Below are 18,874 nucleotides of genomic sequence, written 5' to 3'. Positions count from 1 at the left end.
CCAACCAGGCCTGCACATCAAAACATGGGCACTGTAGCGCTGTGGCCTCGACCCAGGACTGAGTGATACAGCACCGAGGGACCAATACAGGACACAACATCCCCCAAACCACCATCAAGCCTCAGCCTCTTCTTCTTCCATTCCAGGCAACTGACAGAAGAGCTGCATCCTCTTCATCTGAGCCTACTCAACTGTTACAAAATGCTGGATTGTCAAAAGAACTCTAAAGTGTGTCGTAGGTATGATGTGACAGCGAGTGTGTCTGTGTGTGTGTGTGTGTGTGTGTGTGTGTGTGTGTGTGTGTGTGTGTGTGTATGTGTGTTTGTGCGTGCGTGCGTGCGTGCGTGCGTGTGCAGCATGCAGGCAGCTTGAGAGATCCCAGACTCCACTTCATCTTGAGCTGATTTAGAGTTCAGAGGCTTTAAAGCTCTCACTAATGGCAGGGTAGGAGACAGGCTCGTACAATGCACACCCGTACGCACACACACACACACACACACACCCGTATTCAGAAGTTTGCTGAATGCACATGCTCACGTTGCAGACACAAACATGTTCTCCCCCTATGTTACTTGAGAGTGTATGTGACACACACATGATGCGCCGGCTGAATAAACACACGGAACAAAAAAAAACAAACTCGGGGGGGTTGAGTTTCCCTAATTAGCGCTAACAAAAGCCACATTATATACGTAATAAAATTAGCTGCAGCAGTAGCTCGCTGACGTTTCAGGTTTTTCAAGTCAGAACCTCTACTTTCAAAATGAGCAAACGGAGGAGAAGTGAGGCTAACTTGAGGGGAGACAGGGAGTGAGGATGGATTAAAGACACTTCAGCCAGAGGTGCTAAGGGGAGAGGAGTTGTATTTCTGTCTCTCTGAGCTGCAGGGATCCTGTCATACAGTGCTTATATCTGTGAAAGCTGTTATTGATGTAATTGTATTGAAGTTCCAGCGACCATCTGTTCTCCTTGGGGAGGGCCTGGCTCCTCTCGTCGGCAGTGAAGTGGTTATGTGCAGCATATCACTGCTGCCGACGTGCTCGCAGAGAAAAAACTTCCTTTTCAGATTTTCCCAACGGCTGCTAATAAAATCCAGATGCTAGACTGGAGCTGTTTCTGCTGCTCCCTCACCGCTCCCTCCTCATCCTCCTCGTGCTCTCCTCCTTCTCCATCTTCTGTCCTTCTACATCTATTCCTTCAATTTGTAACCCCCCCCACCCTCTAGCCCCCTCCGTTCTTCTACATAATCATTTACTCTGCTCCTTTCATCTGCTCCATCCATCCATCCTCGCCTCCTTCACCTCCTTCTCCTCCTTCCTCTCCCTTTCTCCAGCCACTAACCCAAAGCCATTCCTAAATAAAGGAAAGTATTTGTGACATTCAGCCGAGGCGGTCTGCGCCAAGAACAACTCCCTGGTTAGCCAGACACATCTGGAGTGTGTTAGGACGGCACTGGGCACTGGTACCAACACTGCCCATTCCACCACAGCACACACACACACACACACACACACATTCACCCACACACACACACATACACATACACACAAAAACATACAGCCCCTCTGGTTACACACAGCAGACCATAGACATCCTATCCACACTGCATCAGACAGATTGTATGTATCTCCACTATGCAGAAACACAGCCAGGCTGAAAACTGAACTTAGCAGCTGTATGCACTAATTCTCAGCTGTACTTGTTAACTGTGTTGTTTACACTCTCTCTGAGGCAATGGAAGAATGTGGTATATGTGCATAATTGTGCCAGAATGCATGCACGAACATGAGTATCACTGGATGCCATCTAAAGTACAGTGCATGTCTGTTATTATGTATCCGTGTGTGTGTGTGTGTGTGTGTGTGGTTGTGGTTGTGTGTGTGGCTCAAGGGTCTCTGTGTGAGAGGAGTTGAACACCTGAACATCAATAACTGTCATGTGGGCCACCTGGGACCCCACAGCCAGCTTGCACCACGGGCACACAGCCATCACCAGCACAGCTGCCACGGAGAGCGAGCAAATGAATGAGTGAGCGAGCGAGCGAGAGAGAGAGGGGAGGGAGAGAGAGAGAAGTATGGGGGAGGAAGTAGGAGACAAGAAAGAGGCACACATGTGGCTCGTTGAGGAAGTGACTGTGCAAGTACATCAGGGGATGGGCGAGAGAGGAGAGAGAGAGAGAGAGAGAGAGCAGATTTAGCTCCTCTTCTGCGTGATAACTCTCCTTTGTTCCTTCTTATCTTCATCTGCTTTTTGCTCATCCTGTCAGCCATGTGCACTAATTTGTTTAATTGAGAGCTCAGGCTACTGTGACCCCACACACACTGCCTGTATATTAGCCTGAAAACCACAAATAAAGAGCATTGTGTCCTCTGAGTTTCACGCTCATCCAGCACTAAAACAAGGAGACAATAGGAGGAAGAGCTGCCCAGAATGCCACCCGTCGTCACAACGAGTGCTCTTCCATAAATAAGCTCCCGGATCCAAACACCTGCAGCCTCACCCTGCACCAATTAGCTCATCAGGCTTTTAATTACTCTGTTAATTGCACACAGGCAGCATGAAGGGCAGCCTGGGAATAGGGCAAGGGGGGCCTCCAGAGGACCCAACCTGACAAGCCTGACAAACAAAGAGGAGGCTTTCTACAAACAGCAGCCACAACACGGCGGCTCAGGGGGGCAGAGAGGGAGAAGCAGGACGAGAGACAACAACAGCCTCATCAGCTGCACCCCGGCTCTCAGGGTGACATCACTTCCTGCTCAGGTCTGTTGAGATACGGAGACCCAGACTGTGAACTGAGTGACGAGAGAGACTGGGGACCGGGGGAGGGGAAGGCGGGGAGAAGGGGGAGGGGTATGGGGGGGCAAGCGTGGGAATGTCCCGCTGTTAAGTTTAGGGCATGTGGGCTTATTGTATTTGTGGGAGAGTTAGGCTGGAGTCTCTACAGAGTGACCTGTCTGTCACAGAGTCCTACCATAACACAAACATCCTCTTAGCAGCACACACACACACACACACACATACACACACACACACACACACACGCACACACACACACACACACACACACGCACACCAGAGGCCAGGCCTGAGTCCAGCCTCTCTTTGCTTTCCCCCGGCTTTATTTGGCAATTTGTTTCTCATACTTGGTAAATGTCTCTTATCTATCGATCCTTTCATCCGTCTTTCCCTCACACAGAGCAGATGTCCCTCCTCCGTTTTCTTCCAGGAGCCGTGTTTGAGGAGGTGTATCCAGGAAACAGTGGCTGGTGTTCACTTCCTGTGTGACAGGTGCGCGATGGAGGCCTGACAGCTGCTGTCCTGCTCTCTCTCCCTCTCTCTCTTTCCTTCTCTCTCCCTCTCTCTTGTTTTCCTCTCCCTCTCTTTCTCCTCTTCCGTTTCTCCCTCTTCCCAGCCAGCTGCAGCAGAGAGCAGCTCTGTTTGTTCTTGCGTCACCACTGCTGCCTGCTGATTTATGGAGCACAAAAGACTTCGATTTGACCCTGTCGACACACACACACACACACACACACACACACACACACACACACACACACACACACACACACGTACAAACGCAGGCAGGCAAGCACGCCATGGCAACTGCAGCATCTCTGTCCTTCCTCCCTGTAAACCCTGACTCTTGGCATGTGTTAAATAGACGAAGAGTGAATTGTGCCTCCTCTCTTTTCCCGCTGTTGCCTTGTGCTCTGTTAAGAACTTGACACTGAGCTGTCACTTACAGCTCAGATAGGGAAACAAACAGCAGATTAGTCTTCCCCCTGCTTGGTGTCATGTATTTCATTTCATTCACTGTTAACTGTCCGCTTTGTCACCATGGAGCTGTCAGTGTCTGCAGCCTCAACTGCTCCCCTGACTGCCGCCGCTCTCATACCTCTTCATTTGGCCCACAGGCACAGCGGCAGTAGCTCCTGACATTAACCAGGCGTGCTTAGGGTGTTCAGTAGTATCTTGCAGGACGCCACCGTTTTTACACACACTCACACCCTCACCCACTCACAATCCACTGGGATGCAGAATGGGGTGGAGGAGGGGTGTGTGATCATGTGACAGGTTAGGGGAAGCTTTGACAGTGTCTCCATTTAGCCCACAGTCACCTCATGCTGGAAGCTGCAGAAATAAATACCAGCCACTCCTCTGGGACGGGAGCCGCCTGCAAGACGCCGCCGTGAAAAACCGAGCGAGTGGGCGAGAAAATAGAGCGGCTGCCGTGCCGATAACATGCTGATTATGTGAGCTAATTGGCTAATTAAGATGACCCGCTGTCACGCCGTGGTCAAAGTCAACGCACGCCGCTGACAAACCGCGTCACCAGTGGAGAAAATGATCCATTAATTGTGTGGTTTAATAGTTTGAGTGGAACCCTCGTAGGTTTCCACTTTATATCCTTTTACGGCAATATTTCTTATGGAAATGTTTAATCGAAATTAAAATATGTCAGGGGAGGGAGGCGACCTCACCAAATGTTGACAAACTCTTTCATGAAATCACAGAAGAGTGAATATTCTGCTATTAACGCTGCTAATTCAAACAAAATGCATTCGTTTCAGGTCTAGTTTGCCGTAGGAAAGCAAAACACCCCGTGTGTGTGTGACCCAGCTCTGCCTACCATAAAGGTTAACCCTGTTTAGAGTGATAGACGCTCATTCAAACACCAGCTGCATTCACGTTTGATTCAAATTTCCAGTAAAATGAGATCTATTCAATCTCCTGGCTGCCTGCCAATGCACAATCTTTCAATTTCTGCTCCAGATATGAAGGAGAGACGCTGGGGGTCAATGGAGATGCTGCAGAGATATCTTAGGGAGGCTTTCTGAAGAATAGAACGCATTCAGGACAGAATGTTGTTTTGGTTTTTCTAAAAACTTCGCCCTTGAGATCTAATGAAGCGCCGTCGGCTCGTGATCAGCTTTGTCTTTACATCTTAGTGATCCATTTCTATGAACTATCTACTATCTAAGCTGTGTGACGATGTAATCAAGATGATTTGGTGTAAAGGCTTGTTAAGATGTATGTTTGTACTGTAAATCCAACTCTGTCCAGCACCAAATCTGTCAAATATGAAGCTTACACTCTATTTGCTTCAATCATAGAGGCATTGTTGTTCATATTTGTGCGTCTGTGGCCTCTGTAGAGCCTCATGGAGGTGAGAGCAGGTGGGTGACATGATGTTCTCTCTCTCAGGTAACACTACAGATCCAAGAGCGTCTAATCAAATCCATCAAACCCCGGCTCTGACCCCCCTGCTGAGGCTCCCGGTGACTTGAAAGCGAAGACCAAATGGTAATGGTAAGTCCCCTCCTCAACAGCTCCCTGACATGACATCAAGAAAATCTCTGCCCTTCCTCTCTGCACTTCAAATAACTCCGGGAGACTAAAACGTCCAATTCCTAGTGAAATCACGACTTTACGCGAGCAATGCCTTTATCTGGAGTGGAACATGTCTGGGTGTGTGCGCCTGTGAGTAAGAGTAAGAGGCAGAGGAAGGAAGACTGGAGCCGCGATTAAGGTCTGCAGAGCTAACTGGTAACACAAAACGACACTGCGCGCAGCCTCCCATTCGAGGAGAGACGGAACCATCTGTGTGGCGCTGGATCTGTTTCCAAGAGATAACAGCTTTTTTTTAATTTCAGAAATACTGTACAAGGAGTGTGTGTGTGAGGGAGAGAGGGGGGGCGTGGGGGGGGAGGAACAGAGGAAAAAGAGAGAGGGGGACTGAGAGAGGAGAGACATGCTTTGCTTTTCCAGCCTCTGCCTACATGATGCACCGTTGCAATATGTCCCTAGAGTGAATTGCTTTGGAATGGAGACCTTAATAACTTCAGTCTGTGTTCCTTTGTGCCTGTTTGCTCCCTGCCTGTGATAAAGGGTTGCGCTGTGGGGCAGGAGGAAAGGGAGGGAATCATTATATCAGGTAGTCGCGGAGATATGAACTTCCCATTTGCTGCGCCGGCCTGTCCATTGGGCTTGATTAAAACGGCGCTCGGCGCTACTGTAGATTAGCCCAGCTGTTTCCTGTGTCTGTCTCTGATCCGAACACACTTCCTACCGGGAGGTCCCATGAAGTGGAGGGGGTGGGGGCCGAGGAGACGGAGCCCGGAGAAAGGGACAAGGAAGAGAAGGAAGGTTAAGAGAAGGTCAGAGGCTGGTGGTCAGGTGAGGAAGTAAAAGGTGAGGAAGAGGTGAAACGGACAATAAGGAAGGGAGGGAGGAGGAGGAAGGAAGGAAGGAAGTGTTTGCCTGGCGTTGTGGCAGCTCCAGTTGCATTCAAAGATGTGACCTCTGATGTTGAAGTAATGTAAACAAAAATTGATGCATGAAGTTCCATAGATTCTCAGCCATAAACGGTCAATTTTCACAGTTGAATGTCATCGCTATGGTGATTAAATCAGTCCACCTGCTCTGCATGCGTGGAAATCCAGAGAAAATGGACGAATCAGTGGATGTAAATCAGTATTGTGACGCACTAGTAAGTAAAAATCTGTTTGTGTGTTCCTCTAAGTGTATGGCATCTGTGTGGATGGAGTAGAAAGCGAGAGATGAAGACAGAGACAGAGTGATATTTCACATTTGGGGTTTCACTTGGCCTCCACCCTCTGCTCTGCTCTGCTCTGCTCCGCTCCCACGCTGTGGCGTCAGCCGCCCGGCCGTCCAGCCAGTGTGTTTCTCATTCCGTTAGATGTTGGGAAGCTGTTCGTTTCTCTGCTCTGCTCTGCTCTGGTCTCGCTGACATTCCCCTTCTCCCCTGAGAGGCTGGGCAGCCGTGTCACAGTAATGTCAAACACATGTGGAACAGACCAGGGCAGAGCAGAGCAGAGCGGAGCAGAGCAGGACGGAGACGGAGACGGAGACAGAGACGCAGGCGGCCAAAACCACACTGGTCTCTCACACTGTTTATGAAGACAAACAGCAGTGAAACCATAGAGATTGTGAACCGATCCCGTCAATACTCCCCCCCACCCCACACACACACACACTTATTCAGTCACTCCCACATTTCTACACTACATATTACACTCCACATTAAATCTAATACCATATAATACTGATGAGACTTCATTGGCCTCCTCATTCTAGCGGTCTGCCAGCTTTGCCTCTTCGATGAGCACACACACAAACGCACAAACACACGTTCACACAAACACACGTACACGCAGGCCAACGATGACAGCAGCACTCCTATTACAAACCTCTATGGTTTCTTGGAGTTTGGTTTCCTGCCATTGAGCCATTTGCTGGTTTCTAACAATAATAACTCTCTACTTATAAAGTGTTTTTATCCCGAGTGCTTTACAACACGACACTGAAACAGGCAATCAGGAGCAAACCTGCACATCAGGAGCAGGTTGGGGGTTGAACCGGGAACCTTTCCATTCCATGACAACCCCTCTATCACGCCATGTTTCTATCTGGTGGATGTTTAATGTCTGCTTGGCTGAGGGGACGATGTGACAGAAACAACAACAACAACAACAACACATCCACACCTGCAGAATACACACACACACCTACTGCAAACACACTCTCAAGCCACCTGTGTGTGGATGTGTTTAGTGTACAGTTTGTGGGACACGGGCATTAGTGGGGATTAGGTTGACAGGTTAATCTGATATATGCATAGAGCTGCGTAAGACAATCAGGATTGTAAATCAGACGCAAACAAATAGGTTACACAGGCACCGCGCAACTTAAAATGCTTGGATGTAAAATGATCTGCTGTATTGGTTTTTCTGCACTAACCCTCTCATCCACCCACCCTCCATCAGGCGTAACACTCTATTTGTCGATATAGTAAGGAAACCACACACACACACACACGCACACACGGGCACAGGAGCGGCTTGCCTTGTTTGTGATGTCCCAGGTGTTTGTGTTGTGTTGACCACCTGACCGGCTCACTGTGTGCTCGCCGCTACCCGCCCACCCAAGGCCATCTGCTCCGCTCATTAATTAGGAGACAGCCAGTTTCACCTGCACTGCCTGCGTTTAGATCACAATAATTACCACACGCACACAATGTTCACTCATACCCTGCCCACACACACACACACACACACACACAGACACACACAATGTACACACGTAACACGCTTCCATGCACACAAACTGCACACTCTAGCATCAGATCATAGTATACGACCACTGGTGTCACCTGCACCAGTTCACACGGGCGACGAGACAACAAAAGACACCGAGCTTTTCCATCTCCATTACGGCTAAATGGCTCTCTGTGGCTCTTGCTGCTGTCCATCACCTGATACATAACTCACTCTCAAATTATCCGCTAAGCTTTGGCCTGCGCCGGAGTACAAAAAATATTGTGCCTTAGATACCTTGACGTTAAAATGTTGGCCGGCGCCTAAAATAGCAGCCATGAATCACACGGGCTTATAAACAACAAAGAACAGAGAAGCCCACCAGGAAGCAAAGAGAAGTAAAGTGTGTGTGTTATATCTGCCCCTGACCTGTGGGGAGATTCAGGGAGACGCTGCTCTTATGTCTTACGTCTGCTGCTGGGAGACATCATCTATCATTTTATGGCTGTTTTTGGAGTTACATGGTATTTTCCCCCCTCTGCATATAAAACCCAACATACCCCGTCCATGCACCTGTGGTAGATGGAAATTGAATAAACACTCAGCAGGCTGGGGGTCATAATGAATGGGCCGCCTTTTAAGAGAGCTACTTATTGATGAAGTGGGGACATCTGCCTGAGCAGGCGGCTGGCCGAGCAGAGCCGGGCCGAGCTATAGGGCATCCGGCGTGAGGTCGGGGGGGACGGGGGACGGAGGGCAGAGAGGCTTGTTGTTGGTGGTGGAGGTATAATGTGCGGTGAGGCAGGGTGTCTGCAGTGCGGTTTCACCCCTGCAACCTCCCATCTATTGTTCGAGACTATTATCAACTGTTCAATTATTCAGATGATATTTACCAGCGCCGGTTATACAGGGCACACGTCCTGCAGAGAAAATGGCCTCGGCTCCGTTCTACTGGTCTACTTAAGAGGCGGAAGAGTTTGCGGCTGAAGACGCAGTGGCTTGACTTGTTGGTTCACAGGGAGTGTCCCTTAAGTTACATGGTTTGTTCTGAAACTCACTTTTTGTCTTGTCAATCTTGCTTTATCATCTCCTCAGTACATGTGGGTTGTCCCCTTCTACCATACAGGGTTTGTCTACGAGTCTCTTGTTTTATAGTACGCTTTAAAAAGAAAAATATTACTGTTTACAAGCTGAGTCTGTAGGTTTTGTAGAAAGAGAGCGGGGCAGGTGAGGCGCCGGCAGAGAGGATAGTAGTGATGTACTACAATACAGAAGGTGGAAGGTGAAATGGGACAATTAGAGCTTCACTAGAGGCACAATCCACCTCAGGCCGGGGCAAACGTCTCTATTCATCCTTTAGAGCGCATCACCTCCATCCAGACCAGGTGGACACCAGGTTCATACAGAGCAAAGATTTAGTGTCATCACTGCGTGTCAACATCACTTTGATGTGCAGCACCGACTGACATGAAGAACCAAGTGCTCTCTCTCTCTCTCTCTCTCTCTCTCTCTCTCTCTCTCTCTCTGTGTTCTCATTTTTCATTCTGTCCATCTTTTTACTAAAGCATCATACCATTACATTTAAAATATATATACAAATAAGAACAAAGAAGATGAACAACAACAACAATAATAATAATTCTAAAACTATTCGTCTTCCTTGTTATTAGGGCGATAGATTTTAAATGTTACTCATCATTTACTCCCTCTTCCCCCTCTCTCTCTCTTCCACACACACACATACACACACACACACACACACACACACACACACACACACACACACACACACACACACACACAGAAACTCTCCACCTTGGCATTGTCACATTTGGCTCATAAGGCTGTAGATGAGACTGTGCTTATTCGATTTGCAGTTTTGCCACTGAGAGTCTCTCCGGAGCTGAGATCGGGTGATGAAGGGCAACATGATGATAGAAATGCAAGCAGATGAAGTTGAAGAAGAGGAGTCGGTGTGAACATGAACCCTCGTATTAACACGTCGCGGTGCATATCGGCTTCATGCATTACATCACTTTAATATTACAAACCTTTATCAATTATCTGAGACTGATCTGCTATGATAACAAACGTGCGCTTCAGTATATGACATTTATTAAAAACCGCCTCCAGAACATTATTTTTTTTAAAGTTCAATATATTAAATCATCATTTTCCATTTCACTCTAGTTATTCTGGTAAAATAATCACTTAATTAAAGAGTTTTGCAGTAGAAATAAACAATGTGTGCCACTTACTTTGTGAAGGTCAAGCTGAGGTAATAGTAGCGGTGATAATCCACACCAAAGAGTTTCGTAAAACAGGTTTTATATCGCCCCTGTGCTCATCGTTTGAGGAGGGGGGGGGCGAGGGGGTAAAGCCTTGACTAAATAGTGCGAAAAAAAATACTCAGGTGTTATTCCCTTTTCTTTGTTTTTTTTTTTTTTTGAAAGAGAGGAAACACAAAAGAAGACGTTTAACTTTCCTTTGGGAGCTCAAAAGGGATTTGTAATAAAATATGAGGTATTTCTCTTCTTCTTCTTCACTTCACTCAGTCTTCATCGGTAAGAAAGACAGAACAGATCAAAGCCGGAGCTCTGGGATCCTTCAGCACGTTGATGTCTTTGGTTTTCTGAGTCTGTGTGTTTTCAAATCAAGCAAACAGCTTCTGGATTGACGATGATGTGACAAATCACAACTTGTCCCACTTTGATAAATCCGCTCTGTCGCTCATTTTCAAACATCCCAGCGAGCAAGAAAGGAAATAAAAGCAAATGTTCAATTAAAAGCGTCCTTTCTCTCTCTAAAAGTAAGACTCGCTTATCTTACTGTAAGTCCACAAACCCCCGCGTCTCCCGTGTAAAAACGCCGATGATGAAGACGTGGATCCTCTCGTCTTCCTCCCGTGACAACTTTAAAACATGTTCTTGACTTATCAGACGCACTTTGCGATGCCGCGAACAAGTCCGCGCACATCCGCTCAGATGGATTCGTCTCCTTTTTTGTTTTCAACAGCGCACCAATAGTCTGGAGCCAGTAAACAGGCTGCACACACACACGCACACAAACACGCATACACACACGCACACACACACACACACGCTCCTCTCTCTGTGGTCCTCCCGCGACGCGCCGATCCCTCACCGACACTCTTCACTTCTCCCCAGAAACATCAGCAGCCCGACACGATTCAGCTTCTTTGCCACTCGATTCACAATTTGAGGGTTTTCAGTCTTGTGTTGTCTTTAGTGATTTGGAGCTGGCGGGTCCACTGTGCAGTAACCGCGGCGCTCTCCTCCTCCTCCTCCTCTTTCTCTCTCTCTCTCTCTCTCCGCGCTGTAGCCTTCTGTCTGCGTTTAAACACCATCTGGAGCTCCTAACCCCTCTCTCTCTCTCTCTCTCTCTCTCTCTCTCTCTCTCACTCTCTCTCTCTCGTCCTCTCTCTCCCTCCCCCTCTCTCTCTCGTCCTCCCTCCCCACAAATATTTCTATAGGAATCCTATAATAAACTGATGAAGATCATTGTGCATATAGGCCAGTGAAGATGAAAGTGCACACATATCGCAATAGGACAAGAGCTATTATTATATTATTCTATTGTATCATATTATGTCATATTATATTATATATTTAGCTAAATTATTGGAGAGTAATAAATGTTCAAAATTATGTCTTTCTTCCTGCATTTGTGTCTGTATGAAGTTAAACCAACGACTAAACAAAACCTGTCTGTCTGCATGAGGATACATGGATATGAATGAGAAAACAGTGGAGAGTGTTTATGTGGTTGACATATTATTTGTTTTACCATTATGTCTCATTTTCCGTAAAAGCGCACAAACAGATTCATTTTTTATTGATGGATTACAATTTGTAGCTCAGAATTCTGCATTATGCGTTATTTGAGCCCAACTGATCAAATATCAAAGGAGAGCTGAGCGAAACAGGGTTGTTTTACTGTCCCGCAGTCTGCCAGTGGGGGCCGCTGTTTCCTCATATCAAGACGACGAGGACAGCGGGGCAGACCTGGTCAGTCAGTCCGACCTGAAACCATCGAGTCAATAACACTGGAGTCTATTTATTTCATTTGCAAGTTCGAGACGTGCAAGAGAATATGACAGGTGATTGAATATATAAAAATGTGTGTGTGTGTGTGTGTGTGTGTGTGTGTGTGTAAAGGTATATACTGTGTGTACATAAAGTGTGTAAAATGATGGATGGGGTTAAGAGAAGTGGGCAAGACAGAGTAGTCTTCATCAGTTTATTAGAAGATTCCGAGAGTGTAATTGCTGGACAGGAGAGAGTGAAGGAGAGAGTGAAGGAGAGAGAGAGAGAGAGAGAGAGAGAGAGAGAGAGAGAGAGAGAGAGAGAGAGAGAGAGAGAGAGAGAGAGAGAGAGAGAGAGAGAGAGAGAGAGAGAGAGAGAGAGAGAGAGAGAGAGGCAGGTACATCTGTTTCCTCTGTACTGAGAATCCTCCACCTGCCGTACTGGTTTGCTGGTGTTTTTGCCCCTTGCACCTGCCCCCTCTGCATCTCTTTTGCCGGACACACACACACACACACACACACACACACACACACACACACACACACACACACACACACAGCCAGCCACGGAGAAGGACAGAAGACAAAGCTGACACCATCCTGACCTCTCCTGTGTCTACAGAACAAACAGAACCAGCTTGTAATGTACACACAGACAGCTGCTCTGCCCTGACTCCTGTCTCACCATCCTCACCAGCCGCCGCCGCCACCACAAACGCTGCCTTAATTTGGAACAGAGAGGACTTTTGAAAAATGCTCCAATAGTGATTAAACCCTTGTGAACAAGTGTGTGGGGGAAGCCCCAGTGCACTTTGATCACAGCGTAATCACTTCCTGCCTGGCTCATAAAAAGGATCACCTGAGGTAACAGAGCCGACATTGCTTTTTTTTTGTTCAACCACAATACAGCAGTAAAATGTGTTACTCTAAACCGCTAATGTATGGTCATTGTAACAGTGTAACACACACACACACACTCATACTGCACATACTGCTCAATCCACACATGCAGAACACACGAAACAGATGCATTGGCCATTACAAGCTGGGTTAGTGAGACGTGGAAGGACGGTGGTGATGAGTGTTCATGAACCTCTCTCTCTCTCTCTCTCTCTCTCTCTTTCTCTCTCTCTCTCTCTCTCTCTCTCTCTCTCTCTCTCTCTCTCTCTCTCTCTCTCTCAGAGTTATGGCCCTAGTTGAATCCTTTTCACGTCCAACATAATGTGTGCGTCCCCTTAATATGTCAGGTTGCTTATTTGTTTCTTGTGTGGCACTGAGACAGAGCACTGAAAATGGTAGAGGTACTGTATGTGTGTGTGTGTGTGTGTGTGTGTGTGTGTGTGTGTGTGTGTGTGTGTGTGTGGCCTTGAATGACAGAAAGACGCAGCGGTGGGGGTTGCATCCCAAGAAAGGATTCCTGTCAAGGTGACAGCTCTGAGATTGACAGGATGCTATTCTCCACTGGAACACCGTCAGTCAAGTTGTCAGCCTCCCTGTACGACAGCCTCTCGCCGCTCTTAATTTGGCCTTTTGTTGTGCGGTCACTGGGTTAGCTTTGACACTCAATGTGGCCGGCCTGATAAACTCACGGCTGCACAATGAAACACATAAGGTGGGAACTCTCCTCTATGAACTCTCTCTGCCATAATGCTGTGACTGGCGGTCCCTTTGATGGCATTAATGACACAAACAGCTTTGTCTCCTCCTCCTTTCAGTCTATCTCTCCCTCTATACCGCCCCCCACACACACACACACACACACACACACACACACACACACACACACGCCCACAAACACACACAGACTCCTCTATGGAGTTTGCTTTGTTATGTTGACAGTATCTCCTAGGTCTGAGCACTTTTTCTGAGATCCATGAACCAGGCTGGTCATTGTGCTGCCATGGAAAAGGCCATTTCTGTGTGTGTGTGTGTGTGTGTGTGTGTGTGAGTGTCTGTGTGTGTGTGTTATTAGCATACAAGCAGTGTGAAAGAGAAGCACAGAGACAGAGAAAGAGATAAGTTTGCAGCATTTCCTCCACTCACACATTGTAAATCCTTTCCTATAGTGGCAGTCACAGGCTAGTGTGTTGAAAGGAGATAAGGTCCTGAGCCCACTGAAAGGAACGCTAGACCCATTGTGTTCCCGCACTCTCCTCTCCTCTCCTCTCCTCTCCTCTCCTCTCCTCTCCTCTCCTGTCCTCTCCTCTCCTCTCCTCTCCGCTCCTCTCTAAGGAGTGTAAGTCACCTGATCAGACCAGAGGAGAGTAACCACGGTATATATATATTAAAACTTAAGCGCTGCTATTTCCCTCTGATAGTGCTTTGGAGGATGGTCTGTCTCACTTTGTGTGTGTTAACATCTTTAATGTGTGAACGCGCTGAAGCTGATCCATAACATTAGGTATTAAAGAGGCTGAGAGAGAATGAGAGACGTCTGTAAGATGGTGTGTTGTAACGGATCATCGACCCGCCCACTCAAGCACATTGACTGGGATGCTGCTTTACAGATTGCACCCATAGACCCCCTGACATTCTGTTTGCAATTGAGCGCAAAGTGTTAGTTGTTTGTATCATCTGGACGTAATGGGAATTCAAAATTCAATCTGTGCTCTTTTCAAAGGATCGTGTTCCCTGATATACCCAGACTTCCAGAACTCGATTCACCACAGAGCAGCAATAACACAATAACACAGTGAGAGCACGACACAATACACAATACACATTCACACAGGCTATTACTATGGTTATTTAATTTAGTCATGATTTATTTGGGATGATCTTTTGCAATGCTATACTGTGAGGTACAATATCTGCAACAGCCAAATCTGATAAGAAATAATAATAATAATAATGATAAAATAATAATAATGAGTTTTACAGCAGATAGGCAGGCAGATGTGTGTGTGTGTCTGTGTCTGTGTCTGTGTCTGTGGCTGTGTCTGTGTGTCTGTGTGTCTGTCTGTCTGTCTGTCTGTCTGTCTGTCTGTCTGTCTGTGTGTGGTTTCTTGGACCGGGATCGGCTGAGTCTCATTGGCTCAGCAGAAGTGCAAACTGACAAAGGAGGAAGTGACACCTGATTAAATCAAGTGTTGACTCACAAGCAGCAGCAGGTTATACAGCTTGAGCACAGAGAGAAGCAGGCGGTAAAAAAAAAAAAGCCCTCAGCATGCAGGTGAACACACTCACATACATTCACACGAGATGAGAAAGTCACGGCGAGATATGACTGTGTTACCCAAGAGATGTGTGTGTGTGTATGCTTGTGTGTGTGTGTGCAGACAGTTGGTGGTGCTGGCACTGGAGATAGTGAGTAGAGGGGGATGAGGCACTGTATCAAGTTGTGAACATCTGTTCCTCATAGAAACCACAAAGCTGGTGCTGAGGAAATAGAGAGGATAACTGCTCTCTCTATCCTCTGCCCCCCTCCCGTCTCTCTCTCTCTCTCTCTCTCCCCCTCTCTCCCCGTCTCTCCCCTCTTCTCTCCCGCATTGCTTCGTCTCTCCGTTTTTTGTGTGTGCCACGTTTGTCGTCATCATCAATTTTCTAACTTTGTTCTTGAAGTCCCTGTCTTGTTTCTGTGGCACGAAGCAACGGGCTGACGCACCAATTACACAAACAAAGAGGAAGCTCAACCGATCAGATCAGGGTTTAAACGAGTCTCTACCACTCACCGACCTGCAGACCGAGCTCGACATCATCATTTCACAGTTGCGATGTAAAACTGTGATATTAAATGCAGACTTCCCAGTGCTGTGTGATTCAAGTCATGATGAAGTCAAGAGAGAAGTCAGATTATCATAATTCAGAGGGTGAATCTGTATTTTGTAACCTGGAGAAGACTATATTGCAACATGTTGGCATAGAGTGACACTATGAGATAAAGTTGTATACCTGGAAGTGATTACAGGCCTTTTTGTGCGGTAAAACTGTAAAGAGAAGCCTATTCATAGCCATAGAGGATTAGGATTGGCACAGAATTATGAAGTCTATGATACAGCAGACATGAGCCAAGGCTTTGTTAAGGATTCACTGCACCTTTTCCCTCAAAGTCCCTTGATTTAGTCCTCGCTCCCCTCCATCTCTCTCACTACCCTCCTCCCTCTATCTGGGCCTGCTGTGAGGGTGTGCAAGTGCTAGGTGGCAGTTCCTTATTGTGGAGTGTGTGTGTGTGTGTGTGTGTGTGTGTGTGTGTGTGTGTGTGTGTGTGTGAGTGAGTGTGTGTGTGCGTGTGTGTGTCTGCATGCTGCGTGCGGTTGATAAGACCCAGAGAGAAGAGCCAGCATGCCGACATATTCTTGCCACCGTGGTTATCGCCCACCGCAGCTGTGCCTGAGCTCTGCGACATCTGCTCCCTCACAGGAAGCCTATGCTGCAACTCACAACGCCTCACACACACACACACACACACACACACACACACACACACACACACACACACACAGCTTCTCCATGCAGTGTGAACGTATGGCTGGACCATACACTGACACACATACAGAGACATCAGGTAAGGTACTTGAAACAAAGAGGTGTGTTTACAGTTCACGTTGACACATTTTGATTTCCTCAGCGTGTGAGTGTGTGTGTATGTGTGTGTGTGTGAGACGCATGGGTTGGAACAGCGACACCAGAGTTCTACTGGGTTTTTATCACAGAATTACAGGGGGGATGCTTATGACTAAGCCTAATTATAGAGGCCTTATCACTGCAACGTTCACAAAGCTCATTACTGCCAAGAGACGGCAGGCGCCGCAGGTAATTCACTATGTTGGGTATTAGTTCTCTCTCAAGCTTACAGTTCCTACATATTTAGAGTCTATAAAATTAGGCTTTTAATGTCTGGCTCTTAATGCATCTCAGTCTCCTCAAACACTTTGCTGATTTAAGTGAAGGTTTTCCATTTTTACCTAAAGGCACTACTTCAGTGTTTTCACCACTTTAAGAATCAATTACATTTTTTTTCACATTGCTCTCTTTCCTGGATGTCTTTCAAGTATCCCTTATCTGTCTGCAGCTCTTTGGAAAACGCTCCCTAAAGTTTTCCTTGGCTGCGGTGCTCTTGACCCCTCGACCTCTAAGTGCATCGCAGAGCCGTAGAAGCTGAACAGTGAAACCCAGAATCTAGTTCTGTCCCCTGCAGCTGTATGGGGAAGCCCAGAGGAAGAACCCCACCCCTCACACACCTCACCTACCCAACCACGGTGATTGAACGATTCAGTTCAGACCTTCAAATGGCCTATAAACAACAACAAAAGGCGAAATTCACAGGGGACACTTAAAGATGCCACAAATTGCCACAAAGATGATACTGTAGGATCTCATTCTGACCTTAGAACTTGAGCTTCCATCACAGGTCTACTAGCAAGATGATGAAACCTCACCTTGCCCTTATAGCACACAGCGCAAAGTCAACACAAACTGATTATCTGTCACTCAGGCTAACTTAATGAGCCGACCTGACAGCCGGGGGACCCTCACCTTTCAATCACTCACCACCTTAACACACTGCCAAAAGATTGAAACAGGCCCGGGAAGAAAGACGAGCTCCTACCTTCACTGTATCCGTAGAGGCGGCAGGTTGCCAGGTTTGAATCCAGGCTGACAGGTAGAAGTCTGCGGACGCTTTGTTTGTCCCTCAGCTCTCTGTGACTGATCAGCGTGACCGTAGGGACGCGAGGAAGGAACAGCGGAGAGGAGGACATCTCCCCTCTCAGCTCGGCCGTCCTCTGCCGCTTCAAATGGACCTCGGAAGACATTGTCACTATGAATCTCCGCTAAGAGCACAGTGAGCTCTCCAGTTTGTGGGGTTATCTGAGTGGAGGAGGTTGGTGATTAGGTGACACAATGTTGTTGTAATAAACAAGGCAGTAAACACTAAACGGCGCAATTAGCTCCAAACTGGTAGATTTTCTTCCTCTGTCCTTGAGGCTCCGCATGTTCTGCCTCAGCCAGTTTGCCTTTGGGGCCTTCGTTGATCATCGTGTGACCACCTGAACCACCATATCACAGGTGAGGAGTCCACTGCAGTTAAACTTTATAGAATCCAAACAAAGATCTTGCTCCTGGTCGTATTATTCCTGAATTCCTCTTGGAGTTTCTAACTTTGTCTCTATGAGTCATATTAAAGCATGCATGGTACCTGCTAATGTCCAACAGTCTCTTCAGCCTCTCTTGCGGTCTCTTTGAAGCGTACCTGTCACATGTACATCTCCATTTCCTTCTCCTCTCCCCTCCGCGTGTTTCTTCATGCGCTCTCTCCAGCCGAGTGTGTGTGAGGTAACAGAGGGCGAGTGTGTGTCAGTGGCAGGTCAGCTTGTCTCGTGGCTCTGGTTGAGGGGCTGTGCTCTCGGCTGAACCCTCCTCCTGCCCTGCCTGTGCCGTTCAGAAGAGAAGCTCCGCGCTATGTTTGTATGTTACAGTTGCGTTCCTGTGTGTGTGTGTGTGTGCAGGGTTGCAGCCTCGGGTGGGGGGGGGAGGGGGAGGAGGCCAAACAGCATTGCTGGCTGTGGTGATAGTGGCAAACAGCAGGACCTGGGCCTCCATCTGGGCTTCCTCTACCAGGAACCAGCTGTGTCTGTGGCCAGCAGCTTCTCCTTCCCTCCTCCCTTTGCTAGACACCCAACGACCTTCCTTCCCAGAAGCTTCTGTGCACCCTGCCTCCAGTGGTAATGACACCTTCTGTAGTTTCATATCTACAAATTTCACCTGTTCATCCTTGTTACCGAGGCCAGATTTTGGCATTCCTTTCCTCCTATAAGACCCGTTATGGCATCTTCAT

The 18,874-nt window shown here is 47.5% G+C and overlaps 1 protein-coding gene across 4 annotated transcripts in view; it reads right to left on the bottom strand.

The window, feature by feature from the left end:
- cbfa2t3 (CBFA2/RUNX1 partner transcriptional co-repressor 3) overlaps window positions 1-18,514 on the bottom strand; it is a 40,458-nt gene extending 21,944 nt beyond the window's left edge. Inside the window, exons 1-2 of one of the 4 annotated variants that reach the window (XM_076155729.1) lie at window positions 18,236-18,514; window positions 17,648-17,907 (exon numbers count right to left, since the gene is read on the bottom strand). In XM_076155729.1, coding sequence (XP_076011844.1) covers window positions 17,648-17,852 — 205 coding nt within the window. In that variant the 5' untranslated portion in view covers window positions 17,853-17,907; window positions 18,236-18,514. Of the gene's footprint in view, window positions 1-10,312; window positions 10,539-17,647 lie in introns of those variants that run through there. The other 3 variants (XM_076155730.1, XM_076155731.1, XM_076155732.1) reach the window with 3 other exon arrangements.
- Window positions 18,515-18,874: the final 360 nt, after the last annotated feature.

Source organism: Genypterus blacodes, unplaced genomic scaffold (genome assembly GCF_046128005.1).
Source record: "Genypterus blacodes isolate CSIRO-AG114 ecotype Tasmania unplaced genomic scaffold, CSIRO-AGI_Gbla_v1 ptg000067l_1, whole genome shotgun sequence".
NCBI lineage: Eukaryota > Metazoa > Chordata > Actinopteri > Ophidiiformes > Ophidiidae > Genypterus > Genypterus blacodes.
The sequence above is the reverse complement of the archived record's forward strand: the minus strand, read 5'-3'. Positions and strand labels throughout refer to the sequence as shown.